A 15,702-nucleotide genomic window follows, 5' to 3' on the forward strand; every position below is an offset into this window, starting at 1 on the left:
AACACAAAAATACCATATCACCCATGTGTGAACACTTTTCACAAAGCAATGACTCCGTATCTGACCCATCAGTCCTCATCCTGCACAGCAGTTTCAAAAGATGAGCCTGGGAGCTTAAATTCATAGCTTTGCTAGATCTTAAAAATCATGGTCTGAATAAAAACACTGGTTTTAGGGGTTATTACAACAATCACTGACCCCTCTTTTTGTCCTATGACTACAGGAGTGTTAATGGGCCACTTCACCTCGAATGATCCCTTAGAATATATGGTAAACGATCTGTTCAAAACCACCTTGTATTTAGCTGTGACACTCAGAGTACCTTTCCCAGACCTTGGGAAGAGCTCTGTATTGCTCGAAAACGTCTCTCTCTCTCTAACCAACAGAAGCTGGTCCAATAAAAGATATTACCCAACCTGTCTGAAAATCCTGGCAGGCTCAAAGAAACTGCCTCAGTCATGTTGAAGAAGTTTTTATCTGTCAGATTAACCAACTTCATAAGTTGTTTACAGTCTTATATTGTAATATATTGCTTACAGAAAACTCATTTTAAAATATGGCCTAAGTAGATAAAGCCCCAAAAGCCATAATGAGCACTTCCAGCTAAATAGACCAAACAGAATCTTGCATTTAACAATAGAACACAAGTATCTCAGAAAGAAGTGTGATTCTAGGAAGATAAATGTATTTCTACAAAGTTTTAAATCACACGTAAAGATGTTTCAACCTAGTTATCCCAGTTCAGGGGATTAGCACAGCGCTACAAACATGTTTCTAGATCACTAATTCAAATCTAGCTTGTGTCATTAGAAACAGAAAGTCTTTATTTTCTACAATTCTTCAAAAGGACATGCACAATGAGTGGGTGGTGTCAGAGTAGCTCCTTGTGAACAAGGGCCTATGTCACAAAAAACACTAGATAGGTTAAAAACTGGACTGGCTACGGAGAGAAAAATACTTTCATAACTTTTTAGGTGGCTCTTTAGGTTAAGTCATTAATGGGGCAGCGTGTGGGTAGTGGGGAGAAGCTTGCAGTTTTGCTGCAGGTAGTGCACCTCTTCCCTGACTATACAAAGCTCTTGGTCTCCCAGGCTCTCCACTCAGGAGCTTTCACTAGCATTATATTTTACATATAAGACCACGAGAAAAGACTGGGAGAAAAACAAAGCATGGAAATAAACACAAATAAGGCTTACAAAAGAATAGAAAGATACCTGGATAACTTTAACCTGGTAGGCAGCTGAATTATGCATTGCCAAAAAGTCACATATCACATGAGCAGATGAGAAAGCATTTATTAGAAGTGGATGGTAGTCTGGTATCATTAATATGTGTGTGTGTGTGTGTGTGTGTGTGTGTGTGTGTATATATATACTTTTGTTCAGAAGAGCAGAAATTAACACAGAATCAATGAGGTGACATGGCGTAGGCATCAGGTGAACTCACTCAGAGATAATGTTGAAAGATGGGGAAAAAATTGACTAAGGCGTTTAGAAAATCATATTTCTAAACTACTTGATCTGCCAAAGGCCAGTCTACCTCTCTTCTTCAAAATCTCAAAAGTCTTGAAAGAACCATTTTGGTCTATTTCTGAATTCTTGATAAATCATTTTATTCTGTCCATGACCTGTAAAAATCTTTAAATAAAATTTTCAGACTCTCATTTAACAATTGTACACCAATTTAGCGAATGGATATTTAGAGTATCAATGAAGCACTAAGTGGGTGTACTAGTTTATATTGTAAAAGGGGTGCCGAAAACCACCCTGTATTTCCCACACCCTGGTGTAAGTTGATTTTATACTGTAACTAATCTCTAATACAATGACATACTTTCCATTATATGCTTCAAAAGGGATTAGGCGAAGGGAAACTTAAAGGGCCAAATTTACAGCAGCCAGAAGCCCTGTGTCAACTTGTGTGAATGCAAAGCAGGTAGAGTATTTGCAGGTGAAATCTAAATGGCCAAGGAGCACACAACTACGTACACAAATTAAGTTCTGTGGGCTTTCTCAGGCACCTCTTTCTGAAAATTCGGCCCCCAAAGAGTGGAAAAAATAAAGCAGGATGAATAGCACATGCTCATTCTCTCTCCCACAGTGGACAGCAGAACTACTGCACCCTGCGAAAGGGTAGTGCAGTCACTGAACTCTCTCTGCACTCCAGGAAGCACTGGGTTTGCTTGCAGCACAACGATACCTTCAGGAGCTCATGCAGGGGAAAGTCTCTTCCTCATCTCCCCTGACAATGGTTTTGCCTTAAAAGACACCATTTAGCCCTCTACCTTGAAAGCCTATTGTCAGATGTTATCTACATATTTATCTATCGGGAGAAAGAGTGGTGAGTGTTTTTGAGGCTACATCTACACTACAAGCTAGGAGTGTGATTCCCAGTTTGCGCAGACATGCTCATGCTCATTGATCTAGCAAGCTAAAAACAGTAGTGTAGCTGTGGTGGAACGGCAGTACGGCACCGGGCTAGCTACCCTGAGTACAAACCCATCTGAATCATATAGGTACATTCTTGGAGCTGCAAGCACATGCCGCCCACTGTCACTGCCCATGTTACCATGGTAGAAAGCTACCATAAGTACATCTATGCGAGCTGGGAATCACAGCCCTAGCTCATAGTGTAGATGTAGCCTTAGTTTTATGTGAGCAGTACCCCTGAATAGCAAGTGTAATAAAGCCATTACACTCTTCTGCTGCATTGTTTGTCCCATGTCCTAGCAGACATTGTACAATCCCTTATCTCTCTCTTTCACTCAGCAAATATTGCAGCAGAAAATGTGTAACGAAAGCTCCCTAAGTGGAAATCCTATCTGAGCCATTTCAAAGGGTAACAGCTGAGATGTTTAGATGTAAATTACAGGAGACATCTAAGGCATGTTTTTCAGTATTAAGGGTGCACTGCCAGAGAAGCCTTGTGTCTATCTTTAGAAACAAAGAGACAGGACCACCAACAAGCAGTCAAGCTTCAAGAAGAAAAATTATGTTCGAGATTCCAAGACCACACGAGGGCAACATCGTTAATCATAATACAAGGAGATGAGGCCTGCCAGGGATATGAAGTTGACATTAGTGTATGAAAGCTGTCATTCTATTCAATAGTGTGAGTGGACTTGGGCACCAACTTTGGACCTTTTACCTAAAGTACAATGCATTCACAGGTTTAAATATTATCTGGGTTTTAGTTATCATTGTAACAACTGCTGATCTAAGGAAACAGTGACAAGCCTAAATTCAGGCTATGTAATATTTTATAATGCACTGTGTTACAATCATCCCATCTTTCCGCTAACAACAGAAGAAAACAACTGGATTTGACCGAAAGCAATTACATACTGGCTGGTAAAGATATAGTTTAATTAACAGGAAATTAACAACTTAGAACACCATGACAAAGGTCCGTTTTAAGGTATCATTATCATCACAGTATATTTTCTCCTTTACTATATATTAGAGTTAGCTTGTTTTCAGACTACGTGCAGTTTTATAAAAGAAAGACCCAGATACCTACTGTAATGGTTTGGTACAAGTGACTTGCTCTGAAGATTTAAAGAAGTGTCATTTCTGTACAGTTATTATTCAGGTTGTGTTATCAATCTTCCCTTAGTTACAGCTGTAGGGAAAGTTAGTTATTCAGGTCAAAAATAGGATTTTCCTTTGCAGAGAACATTATCACTTCTCCCAACCTAAGCCTCTTATTTCCAGACATTTCATAATTCATGTCTTGAGCCTTTAGCTGTGGTTGAAACACTTTTTACCTGTTGATGTAATTCCTACGGGTATGTCACCTTGAACCGACTTGTCTTCTAAAATGAGAAGTGTTTAACGAAAATCTGTAGTTGCCAATTCTCCCCCTAACATGGTGTCATGTGATCCCGAACCACTTTCCATTGAAGGTGCCATGTTGTATTATATCTGCTCTACAACAGCAGTTGAACAGGGGGAGTTTTTTTAATAACTGACAAGAGATGCTATTGATGAGCATGGAATTAATTTTTAAAAGGAGCAATGGTGTATACCATAGATTGTAAATTTCATAAGTGAGTGGGGGATTTTCATGCATAACTCACCAGTATGGTTAACAGAAAATAGTTGAGTAAATCCACAGTACACTGATTGTTATGATTTATTTGTGTAGTGCCTTTGCTAAGATAAAGGCCATACTAACATATAGAGCTAGATTGTGCCCTTAAATACAGCCTATTCCAAGAGGTGGTGCAGAGACGCAGGGCTCTAGGGGCAATACATAGAAGCATTTCTGCTGGGGTGGGGGGAAGGTAGGGAGTGGGGTACAATGCCTTCTGGAGCTCTTCAGTAACACTGAGGTTAGAAGGGGAGGAATTTGCTACAGTTAAGTGTCCTAGGCATATTTCATGTCACTTCTACGGAGATTCTTAGAGTCTCACACTCAGCACGTGCTTCAAATGATAATTGTTTTAAAGGAGTACATTTTTCAACTGGCCTGTGCTTGGCTTCCACTTACGTGTGTCCCAGACTGTGGCTTTATATACCTGTGCCTGCACTTTGCAGCTGCTCTTGCAAACATCTGATAACAATTCTAGCACTGAACTATTTAAAAGGAATACGTACATACTCTTTGCATCTGGAAAAGGCAGGTGTACTTTGTGCATGGACAGTGGGAGTCAAGAGTTGAAAATCCAGTCCAAAATATGCAACAGAGATTTTTGACAGGTGCAGTACAATATAGTAACAACTAATATGTATTCTTGGCCTCATCCTTAATGCAGTCTTAGTGCAGGACATTAATGTCAGTGGGAGTTTTGACAGTGTAAGAACTGCTGTCTAAACTGTACAAGCCAGATTCTTGTGTCACTTACTTTAATGTAAATATAAATTCCATATCTTCATCACAGTAAACGAGATCAGAGACTTGCCTATGTTACTAAAGCAACTATGATTATACCAGATTGAAAAAGAACAATTCCAGCACATGGCATGTTTGTGAGGATGACAAAACCATGTCAATGGGAAAAAATGTGTGGTTAACTACAAAGAATATTTTCTTACGACAAGATGAAACCAGGAGATATCTGTAACCAGCTTTTACATACCCCCTCTCTCCACTCACCATACTACTGAGTGCCTTTTTAGAATACCCGGTACCACTAGCATTTTTGCTTTTATGGGGACTGTTTACTTGTCCAACTCAGAAGGGGCCACTAATACAAATTGGATAGGAATACAGCATAATCAGCACAAACCAATATGCTGATTTGACTGAGATTGTACAAATACAAAGCAGAATTAAGCAGGGACAGGAGTTTGAACAATCTGACACTATAAAGCATATGAGACAGAAGAACAATGTGCTGTCACTTAGCTATATTTCTGTATTACTATATTGTTCAAAACTCATAATATACTAGGGGGCTCGACTCTATCCTCAGTTACAATGAAATAAATGAAGAGTATCGGCATTTAAATCGGCTATCCTAAGGTAAATCCTGTGTGAGATCAGAATCAGGCACTAGGATATTTATGGTGGATTTTTACGGTGGATTGTATTTTATAACATATTTTCTCCTTTCTTAAAAGCAAGAATCTCATACACACAGTAAAGCAAGCTGAACTATCACATCCAATTAGACTGACCTATAGGAAAGTCACTAATCTTAAGAAAGCTGCTGCTGCTATTCCACATGAGGAAGCCATCAAGCCCTTTCTATCTAATTTCCTTTTGTGGGTGGGTGTGAAGTATAGTCCTCAGGACAGGATTAAATTTAATTTATCTAAATATTTTAATCTTTATTTTTCCGATGATTATTTGCTATTTATATTTATACAACACCAACAATGCCCTTGTCAGTTTGTGGAAAAGAATGAAGATGAGGTCTCTGTCTCAAAGGACTGATCATCTAAGCAGGCAACATAAAAACTAAGGATGGAAGACGTGAGGCAGCAAAAAGCCGTATAATTTCATAATGAAATTGAATTTGCATCATCTTAGTGCCAGGATTTTTTGGCTTTGTATAGGAGTTCGCTATATTTTCTGGTGATGATTTTCACTTGTGTGTATTAGTCAAAACATCTCTGCTGGGGACATTAGGGTTAATAGGTCTTTTGGAAAAGGTGTGTTATAGTGAGCAAGTTAGAGGAGAGGCGATATTAATATTATCCTTATCCTTAACCCTATATTGATGGCTTACTACAGATGTGAGAGAGAGAGAAAGATGGGAGAGAGGTTCATCATTCTGCGTGTGTGCTCAGAGGACACTGATTGATAGGTTACAGCTGTTACTTGTAACTCTTAAATTCTTTCAGTTAAAGGGTTGGTTCTGCAAATTCACCTCATCTCTCTTTAGAGCTGACCTTAGAGTAATATAAGAACTAACACAAATGTTGTCCAAAGGAAGGTGACTGGTTTGTATACAGTACTGGGGGAGAAGGCTATTTCCTGCACTCAGTGAACAATGTTTTTCTTTGTTATTGGAAGTATTGCTTGAGGTGTCAGCTACCAGCAGTAAAACATCCTGAGGAGAGGTTTTGGACCTCAGGAGTCAACTGGTAATACAGTGCAACACAGAAGAAGAGGAAAGGGTCTTTGGTGGAATATTTAGGGCCTGATTCTCGACTGTGTGAAATCAGTGGAGTTACACCGGTATAAACCTGATATAACTCAGTGGAGAATCAGACCCCTACAGTGCGGCCATTAAGCGAACAGATGATGGTTTGAATAAGAGTAGTCAGGATCTGAACGGGGCCATGATAAGCAGAGAATCGAGGGAGTACAGTAATCTCCTATGGCAGCTGGCACGGGACATGCCTTAACTGATTAACATGTATGCAGCTGGATCAGCCCATGTTGATTGGATCACTGGAGATACCTGCTGCTGGACCCAATTCTCAGAACTAATGAGCACTCACAGAACTCATTGACTTCAACTAAAAGGTGCATTTCTTCATCTCCACTGAAAAGCAGGCTCTGGATGTCTCAAATTGGCATTCTAAGTTAAGAAAAATGGAACTTTTGAAAATGTAGGCCTTAATATCTTTGCCACATAAGCCTTTATATAAAATGGGTGTCAGATTCCCCTAATTCACCAGGATAACGTACGGCTAAAATTACGTTTGCAAAACACTTTGGGATCTTTGGAAGTAGGACAATATATGAGTGCAAAGTATTATCATTATTAGAAATATAATAACGCAATAAATTTTAAAAGCTATATAGGATTAAATATCTTTAGACTAAACAACATTTTCTTTAACCTTATTCTCATGATTCAACTTAAAAGTAAATTTACAATAATGGAAATGTGATAATACCAAAAATGTGTGGAGGTAATTTTGGGTCAAAAGTGAGGAACATCTCAGAAGTAAGCAATATAAATGTCCTGATGTAATGAGATTGTAGAAGTGTAAACACAGGGAGTAAGACTTACCTAAAAGAATGGAAGAAATGATTGAGAAAACGATGATTGAAGAAGAATGGGAGGATTGCACAAGATGTAACAACAAGTCAGGCTGGAGAAAGAATTTAAACAGAAAAACATGAATGATATTGGGAACAGTTTAAGAATGTTTTACTAGATGACCCTAAAGTCACAATTCCACAATCAAGAAAGAAGGTTACGCTGGTTAAAAAACCAGCCTGACTAAGAGGGGAAATGAAAGCATTACATATATAATATAAAACAAATGTATAAAAGGGAAGTTGATAGCAACGAATATAAATTAGAAGTTAGAAATTTGACAAGGGAAGTAAAAGGACACAAGTGGAAATCTATAGTCAGGCTATAGATTCTATAGCAAGGAGAAGAAGAAGGAGTACTTTAAGTGTATCAGGAACAAAAGCAACCCTAAAAATGGTGTTGATCCATTACTAGATGGAAATGGCAGAATTTCAAATAATACCACAGAAAAGGCAGAAGCATCCAATAAATATCTCTGTATTTGGGAAAAAGACAGAAGATGCATTCATGTCATTTGATGACAAAATACTTTCCATTCCAACAGTAACTAAAGAGGATGTTCTGCAGCAGCTACTTAAATTAGACATCTTTAAATCACCATGCATGGATAACTTGCATCAAAGTGTTTTACAAGAGCTGGCCAAGGAGCTTGCTGGACTATTAAGAGGGCTGTTAAAGTTGATTTTCAATAATCTTCAAACACACTGAGAAAGTTCCAGAGGACTAGAAGAAAGCTAATGTTGTATCAATATTTTAAAAGGATAAACTGGATGACTTTATTAAATAGATTAAAACTTCCTAACTGATATCTCAAAATGTAATAGTAAATGGGGAATCATCACTAAGCGGGTATGTTTCTAATGGGGTCCCACAAGGATCAAATTTTGGACCTATACTATTAAATAGTTATCAATGATCTGGAAGAAAACATAAAATCATTACTTGATAAAGTTTGCAGATGACACAAAAATCGGGGAAGTGGAAATAATGAAGAGGACAGGACACTGACACAGAGTGATCTGTATTGCTTGGTAAACTGGGTGCAAGCAAACAATCTATGTTTTTATAGGCCAAAGGTAAGGCCATGCCTCTAGCAACAAATAACTTAGGCCACACTTACAGGATGGGGAACATTATCATGCAAAATAATGATTCTGAAAAAGGCTTGACATTCATGTTGGATAATCAGATGAATATGAGCTTGAATGAGCTGTGGCTAAAAAGGCTAATGAGATTCTTGGATATATATGTGTTGCCAGCAGACCACATGCCAGCTCATGCCAGAGTCCCAGGCCAATTCACTTGTGTATTAGTTTAGATCAAAGTAATTGTTAAATGTATACAATTGTATTTGGTGTTTAAACTTCATGAAAACTAATGGGATGTTAGTTGCATTGTTTTCACTTATCTGTATACTGTTATAATGTAGTAGCAAATATTTACATTGTGTGTACCCCTTTAACTAAATAATCCATCAAACAAGAAGAGACCTTGTGGAATGCAAATGAAGAACTCTAACAGAAAAATTCTAATTTCAAAGCAAATAGTCATTGTACATGATGATTGGAGGTCAAAGACTCTAACTGCATCCCTCACTTTCTGTCATCAAAGGAAAAACCTTCATGGGCAGTGACCCTGTCAGCTCAGTTTTCTGTGAGAAGAAGCTATAAGAATGGATTTAATGAAAGATCCTTCATCTCTGGACTGTTTGGATTCTAACAAGGCAGAATGACTGAACGAGAAGATGGAGATCCAGAGTTATTCTGGGTAGCCCTGAGAGACTTTTGGGAAATTGGCAGATTACTACCTTTCTGCTACCATTTGGAATTATAGATGGCAACTCAACTGTACATATATTTTACCTTTTTTAACCTCTCAATAACTCTCATTTCCTTTTCTTAGCTAATAAATCTTTAGTGGGTTTACTATAGAATTGGATGCCAGCATTATCTTTGGTTTAAGATCTGCAGTACCATTTGATCTGGGGTAAGTCTGGTCTCCTGGGACTGGGAGCAGCCTAAATGTGACGTGATCTTTGGTGTAAGTGACCGTTTATCACTAAGTCTGGTTTGTCTGTGTGGCAGGACAGATTGGAGCAGCTAAGGGACTATCGGTGACGCCATGGTAGGACTGGTATAGTGATCCAGGAGCTCACAGTTGGTACTGGCTTGGTGACACACCAGCCTGGGGTGTCTTCCCCGTTTTCTGACAGTCTGCCCTGGGGTAGGCACTCACAGTTGTGAGCCACCCCAGAGAGCATGACAATATAAATAGGAGAATATCAAGTGGGAACAGGGAGGTTATATTAATCTATATATCTGGTACCATGTGTCGTGACTGCTCTTGGAATACTGCGTCCAGTTCTGATGTCCACACGTCAAGTAGGATGTTGAAAAATGGGAGAGGGTTCAGAGAGGAGCTCATTCTATTTAGCTTATCAAAGAGAGTTAAGGTGTGACTTGATCATAGTCCATAAGTACCTACACAAAGAACAGAAATTTGATAAGAGAGAGCTCTTCAATCTGGCAGACAAAAGTATAACAAGATCCAACAGCTGGAAGTTGAAGCTAGACAAATCCAGATTAGAAATAAGACTCCATTTTTTTTAACAGGGAGGGTAATTTTTAACATCTTGGACTGGAAGCAGGAATTATTTCAGGGAAGTCCTGTTGTATGAGTCATGCAAGAGCACTGACTAGATGATCACAATGATTCCTTCTGCACTTAAAATTCATGAATCTATTAGTTTTATTGAACTTTGGAAAAAAAAGTTAGCAAAGGTCTTTGAAAGGACCATATGGGAAATTTGATCACAGGAGTGTATATTGCTAGAAAATTGAATGACTTCTTTGCTTTATTATCTATTGGGGAGAACAAGGAGAGTTGCCAAAAACAGAGATAAAGTTTTTGTGGTGAGAAGCCAAGTGTCAGGATTCCTTCCCCACTCTGAACTCTAGGGTACAGATGTGAGGACCCGCATGAAAGACCCCCTAAGCTTATTCTTACCAGCTTAGGTTAAAAACTTCCCCAAGGTACAAACTTTGCCTTGTCCTTGAACAGTATGCTGCCACCACCAAGCGTTTTAAACAAAGAACAGGGAAAGAGACCACTTGGACATGTCTTCCCCTCAGAATATCCCCCTAAGCCCTACACCCCCTTTCCTGAGGAAGGCTTGATAATAATCCTCACCAATTTGTAGAGATGAACACAGACCCAAACCCTTGGATCTTAAGAACAATGAAAAATCAATCAGGTTCTTAAAGGAAGAATTTTAATTAAAGAATCACCTCTGTAAAATCAGGATGGAAAATACTTTATAGAATATTCAGATTCAAAACACAGAGGATCCCCCTCTGGGAAAACCTTAAAGTTACAGAAAACAGGAATAAACCTCCCTCTTAACACAGGGAAAATGCACATAAAACAAAAGATAAACTAATCCACCTTGCCTGGCTTACCTATACTGGTTGCAATATTGGAGACTTGGATTAGGATGGGTTGGAGAAGATGGATTTCTGTCTGGCCTCTCTCAGCCCCAAGAGAGAACAAAAAACATAAACAAAGAGCACAAACAAAAGCCCCCCCCCCACCCGCGCAAGATTTGAAAGTATCTTGTTCCCTTATTGGTCCTTTGGGTCAGGTGCCAGCCACGTTAGCTGAGCTTCTTAACCCTTTACAGGTAACAGGATGTTGCCTCTGGCCAGGAGGGATTTTATAGCAGTGTATACAGAAAGGTGGTTACCCTTCCCTTTATATTTATGACACCAAGAAAGAACAGAAAAATTACTGGAACGAAGAGTTACCTCAGAACAAGTTTTTTTTTTTGTTTTTTTTTAAATTAGATCATCTGAAAATAGGGAAGATTCCAGGAAGGGATGGCCGGCATCCCAGAATCTTGAAAGACACAGCAGACGGTATTTAAATAAAAAAAAAAAAAAAAAGCTAGAGCAGGAATTTTTAACTCCTCATTAGCAATAAGAAAAGAACTGGAAATAAGGTATCATGAAACCCATGCTTAAGGAGGGAGCAAGGAAAGATTCTAGAAAGTATAAGTTATATTCAGTATTAGAAAAGCACCTTGTGATTTTTTATTATGAAGAGCACAGTTAACAGGTGTAGACTAGTCAACGATAAGTCAGAAGGAAGTCTGTGCTTAATGAATCTGATAATATCTTTGAGGGAGTGACAATAAGGGTTTAAGAAGAGTTAGGGGCAAAACAGAAGTTGACAGTCTATCTGGACTTCAGGAAGCCTCTCCAATTAAAAAATAAAGACCAGTAATGATGGCAACAATAGTGAAATCTCCAGTGGAATAAAAAAACAGCCCCGGTCAAAAATTAATTGAAAACAGCCATAGTCTGGGAAGGAATGAGATGGCAAAGAGCACAGGACAGATAAGCACTGAACCTAATTTTACTTACTGTTTCTCAGTTACCAGGAATAGGCAGCAATATGAATGATGACTAAGGGAGAATGAATACAAAAAACGAAGGAAGCTGAGTCCCAGTAAATCTGAAATAAATGGGGATGTGGGTTGGAAAATGGCTTCTGTAACTGCACGTTTTAAAATGAAAAATAATGTGGACTGAATAAAAAATACCAAAAGGAGATTTGCTCTGAGGTCTGGTGATATGCTACAAAGTGTTGGTCAGGAAAATAATCTTTATGGATGACAGCAGAGAGACTCTGCTCAGAGTTTGGAAGCAGTTAGGAAAGCAGAAAGAACGTAGGACACATAGTGGAAGTGAAAGGAGAAATCAGTCTCTGTCACAAGGGTTAGTAAGACCATACCTGATGTATTGTGTAGAATTATGGATGTCAGAATACAAGGAGGTTGAAGGAGCTACACACAGTGGCAGAAATTTACATTCAAATTCTTGGTCTAAAACTTGTATACAAATATATACCATATTGACCAAGGGTGACATTTTTTCAAACAAGCCCACGTGTAGACACAAAGACCTAATAGTCATTTTGCTCTCCCCTAAAAATCATTATAGAAAATACAAAACCACATACAATTAAAATAGCATTACAAAAACAAACAAACCACATACTATTTTCTTGTCGTACGATTCCCCACTGCTGTAAGTCGTAGCTAGGGTGGATGCACATTCTTCCAGATACCAAGGTTTTTTTCCGCTTTCAGCTGTGCTGCTTATGGAAATAGTGTAGATGCTATTGGTGTAGCCATCGCAGGAGCAATGGTCCTTACTCCTTCCACCATTTCCAGACGCCCAAACAAAAATGGAACCTAACTTATTTCGTCCCTGTTTACAAACAATAGGAAAGATTTGATTAATGTTTTTTTCTTAGTAAGCATGTGGGCCCTTACCCCAAATCCTTCCCCCTTCCCCCCTCCCCCCCGCAAAAAAGACAAAAGAGCTCATTGTGGAAGATTGTGAAGAAAAACCAGAGTTTACCCGAGGTAAGAGCTAACCCTCCCAAATTCAAAACATGAGTAAGATGAATAAACACAACCTTAAAAACAAAAATTAAATTCAGATTCTATTTGTAGGTCTGGATCTATTCTGTCCAGCCTTACAAAGAGAAATGCAGAAGAGCCACAGCACGCATTAAATGTAACATACTGGATTTAAATAGTAAACAAACAAAAAAAGAGCATGTTGTAGCTACAAACATTTGTTTATAAGGGTTCTCCTGAATGTCTCATTCTGGAATTACCAAGTGACGCCATGTACTCTTTGAGTAATATCAAGTACCATGAACCACACTGGAGCAGTTGCACAAATATTATAAATTGTAAATGTAAAACACTTTGTTAAAACAAAAATGGACAGGCAAAGATTGCTTTGTTAATATATTAGCATTAAACACCTACAGCCCCGATTCAGTAGTCTAATTGAAGTTAGGCACATGCTTAAGTAAATTGCTGAATGAGGACCTAAAACAGATATACATATTAAAAAAATTTAATAAGTGAGTCTAAATAAATATAGTGGGAGTGAAAATGAATCCATAATTATTTTGGTGTTGATGTTGATGTAAAGGGTGAAGATGATCAACATGCTGCATGCCTGTTGTCTAGCAGGGAACTGTGGTTTTCCATATTCCAGGCACTTCATGCAGATAAACAGGTTAACATATGAGGTTCCCATAATTTACATAATCTAAATACATCCGTTGACTATTAGCAAACACTATGATATGAATTAGGATAGAGATTTTAATCAAAAGAGTAAACACGTCTTTAATTAGTTCTGCAAAATGACATCATTTTATTATTTATTAATTCTTTTGAGGGCAAAGGAAAAAGCCCATCGGTTACAATTAAGTTAATAGTCTAATTTATATCTTACAGTATTTGCTTGCAGCACATCATGCAATATATGGTTTGTATAAGTGGTAGGTTCATTCCTATGTATGATGAACTAATGTTATGCCCCATGCTACTTTGCTTTCTGTGATCATGAATAAATTACTAGTACATATGTTTTGTTTTGTTTTTTTTATAAATAGAGTGGATTTGTGCACTGCAATTGACATAAAGACAGCTGCTGGATATCTACCAGGACAATCTTAAACAATTAGCAATTCAAAGATTCATCTAATCCAGATGCACAGGGGGTTTTCATTAGTGCATTTTTTGCTGAGTGTAATAGAGCCTAAATCAATGTAAGAAAAAAAATCCCACAGTTCATGATTCTGGTAGATATATGTGCTTGAATTCACAAACATTGATGAGTTTCACTTTGTGAGTTTAATAAAAGTTCACTACCTGTAGAGATTCTTCTCCTCAGCACAATAACTTAAATATCAAATTCTCCTTGCTAGTGTTTACATAAGGTTATGCCTTTAAAATGCAATTTTTCATTAAAAAACATTTCAAACAGGAAAAAATATCCCAGGGCGCCAAGTTAAATGTACTATGAAATCCACATGCTCCTGACAAGACCAGTCCAGCCAGCCAGGAAGTATAACTATTTCAGTTTTTTTTTCTTTCTTTGGCTGATCTTAGCTGCTCCAGTGATAAAAAAAGTACATTACAATATTCTTATTTAAAAGGCTGGAGCAGTTCTAGACTTTTTGCAGGGCTTCAATTCAAGCAACTAATACCACAGCATCTGATTTTGACATTATTTTCATACACACACACAAATGGTAGTACTAGCAACATCATGCTGGGCAAACTTTGTGGTTGTTCTTATCAAGTACACCCATGCCCAAGCAGATCACTCATATAACAGTGCTGCTCCTGCACAGGGAAAGTTCAGTTCATTGTGTTCCCTGCTCCATCATCTCTCAGTCTTTATATCTGGATTAGAGCAGTAGACTCTGGTTCTGTTCCTCTCTTCCAGGTCTCATCCCTCCCTGTGTGAACCCAAGAAAGAGCAACATCACCTTGCTGTTTTGTGTTCTGCTTTTTCACAACCCTTTTACCTTTTAGGGCATGACCCAAAGCTGAGAGAAGTCAATGGCAGTCTTTCCAATGACTTCCATGGGCTTTAGATCAGACCTATGAACTATTGCTTGTCTTCTTCATTCTGTTCATCCATCCTCTGGTCACCTCTCTCCCTAACTTTGTTCTTGCTCCCTCTCCCCTTTCCTGAAATATTGACTGAGGGAAAAGTAGTTTTTGCTTGAGAATACCTGCAAGTTTGAGGCAGGTTGATGACATGGAAAGCATCCATCTACTGCCTCAACTCATTCCATCATGCCCATGGATTTGAGATTCAGGAGCTTCTTTAGGATTGGGAGGGGACTAGAAGATCATGCCAAAGAGCGGCTGTTCTTTCCTTTTTACTATGCTCCTGGCTGATTTCTGCTGATTACATTAGCCTCTTACAGCTGGTACCCTCTTTCTTCCAGGGCTGAGCTACCTCACTCTCCTCCTCTAAATCCCTCCTCAGTCTTCACTTTTGACTAGTTTCTCACTGCCAGTTTTCACTCCAGAGTGATGTCTACACTCCTGTCTGGCTCTACAATATTCTTATCAAACGAACAAAAAGCAAAAGAAAAGAACTCCTCTCTCCACACACACACACACAATTGCATATATCAGAACAAGCAGTGTATGCAATACAAAATTGGGTTTTCAACAAAAACTGATGGCTTTTGCAAAAATTTTCATTTTTCATTAAACCCTCCCTCCCCAAACCCCTCAAAACAAAAGTTTCTGCATTTTGGTCAAAAAATGAAATATATCAATTTGCATATATCGCTGCAGTGCCACAGGAGAGTTATTGTTCAAATGCCTCACATCCCCATTCTTCCCTACAGGTCACACTCCCCAGCTGGAC

At 38.4% G+C, this 15,702-nt stretch overlaps 1 protein-coding gene across 4 annotated transcripts in view; it reads right to left on the reverse strand.

Moving 5' to 3' along the window:
* PCSK5 (proprotein convertase subtilisin/kexin type 5) overlaps positions 1-15,702 on the reverse strand; it is a 299,903-nt gene that overhangs the window by 141,068 nt on the left and 143,133 nt on the right. For all 4 annotated transcript variants that reach the window (XM_073345119.2, XM_073345120.2, XM_073345121.2 and 1 more), the window contains exon 8: positions 12,499-12,711. In XM_073345119.2, the coding sequence (XP_073201220.1) occupies positions 12,499-12,711 (213 nt within the window). The remainder of the gene's footprint in view (positions 1-12,498; positions 12,712-15,702) is intronic.

The sequence above is a fragment of the Lepidochelys kempii genome, chromosome 5, assembly GCF_965140285.1.
Source record: "Lepidochelys kempii isolate rLepKem1 chromosome 5, rLepKem1.hap1, whole genome shotgun sequence".
Taxonomy (NCBI): domain Eukaryota; kingdom Metazoa; phylum Chordata; order Testudines; family Cheloniidae; genus Lepidochelys; species Lepidochelys kempii.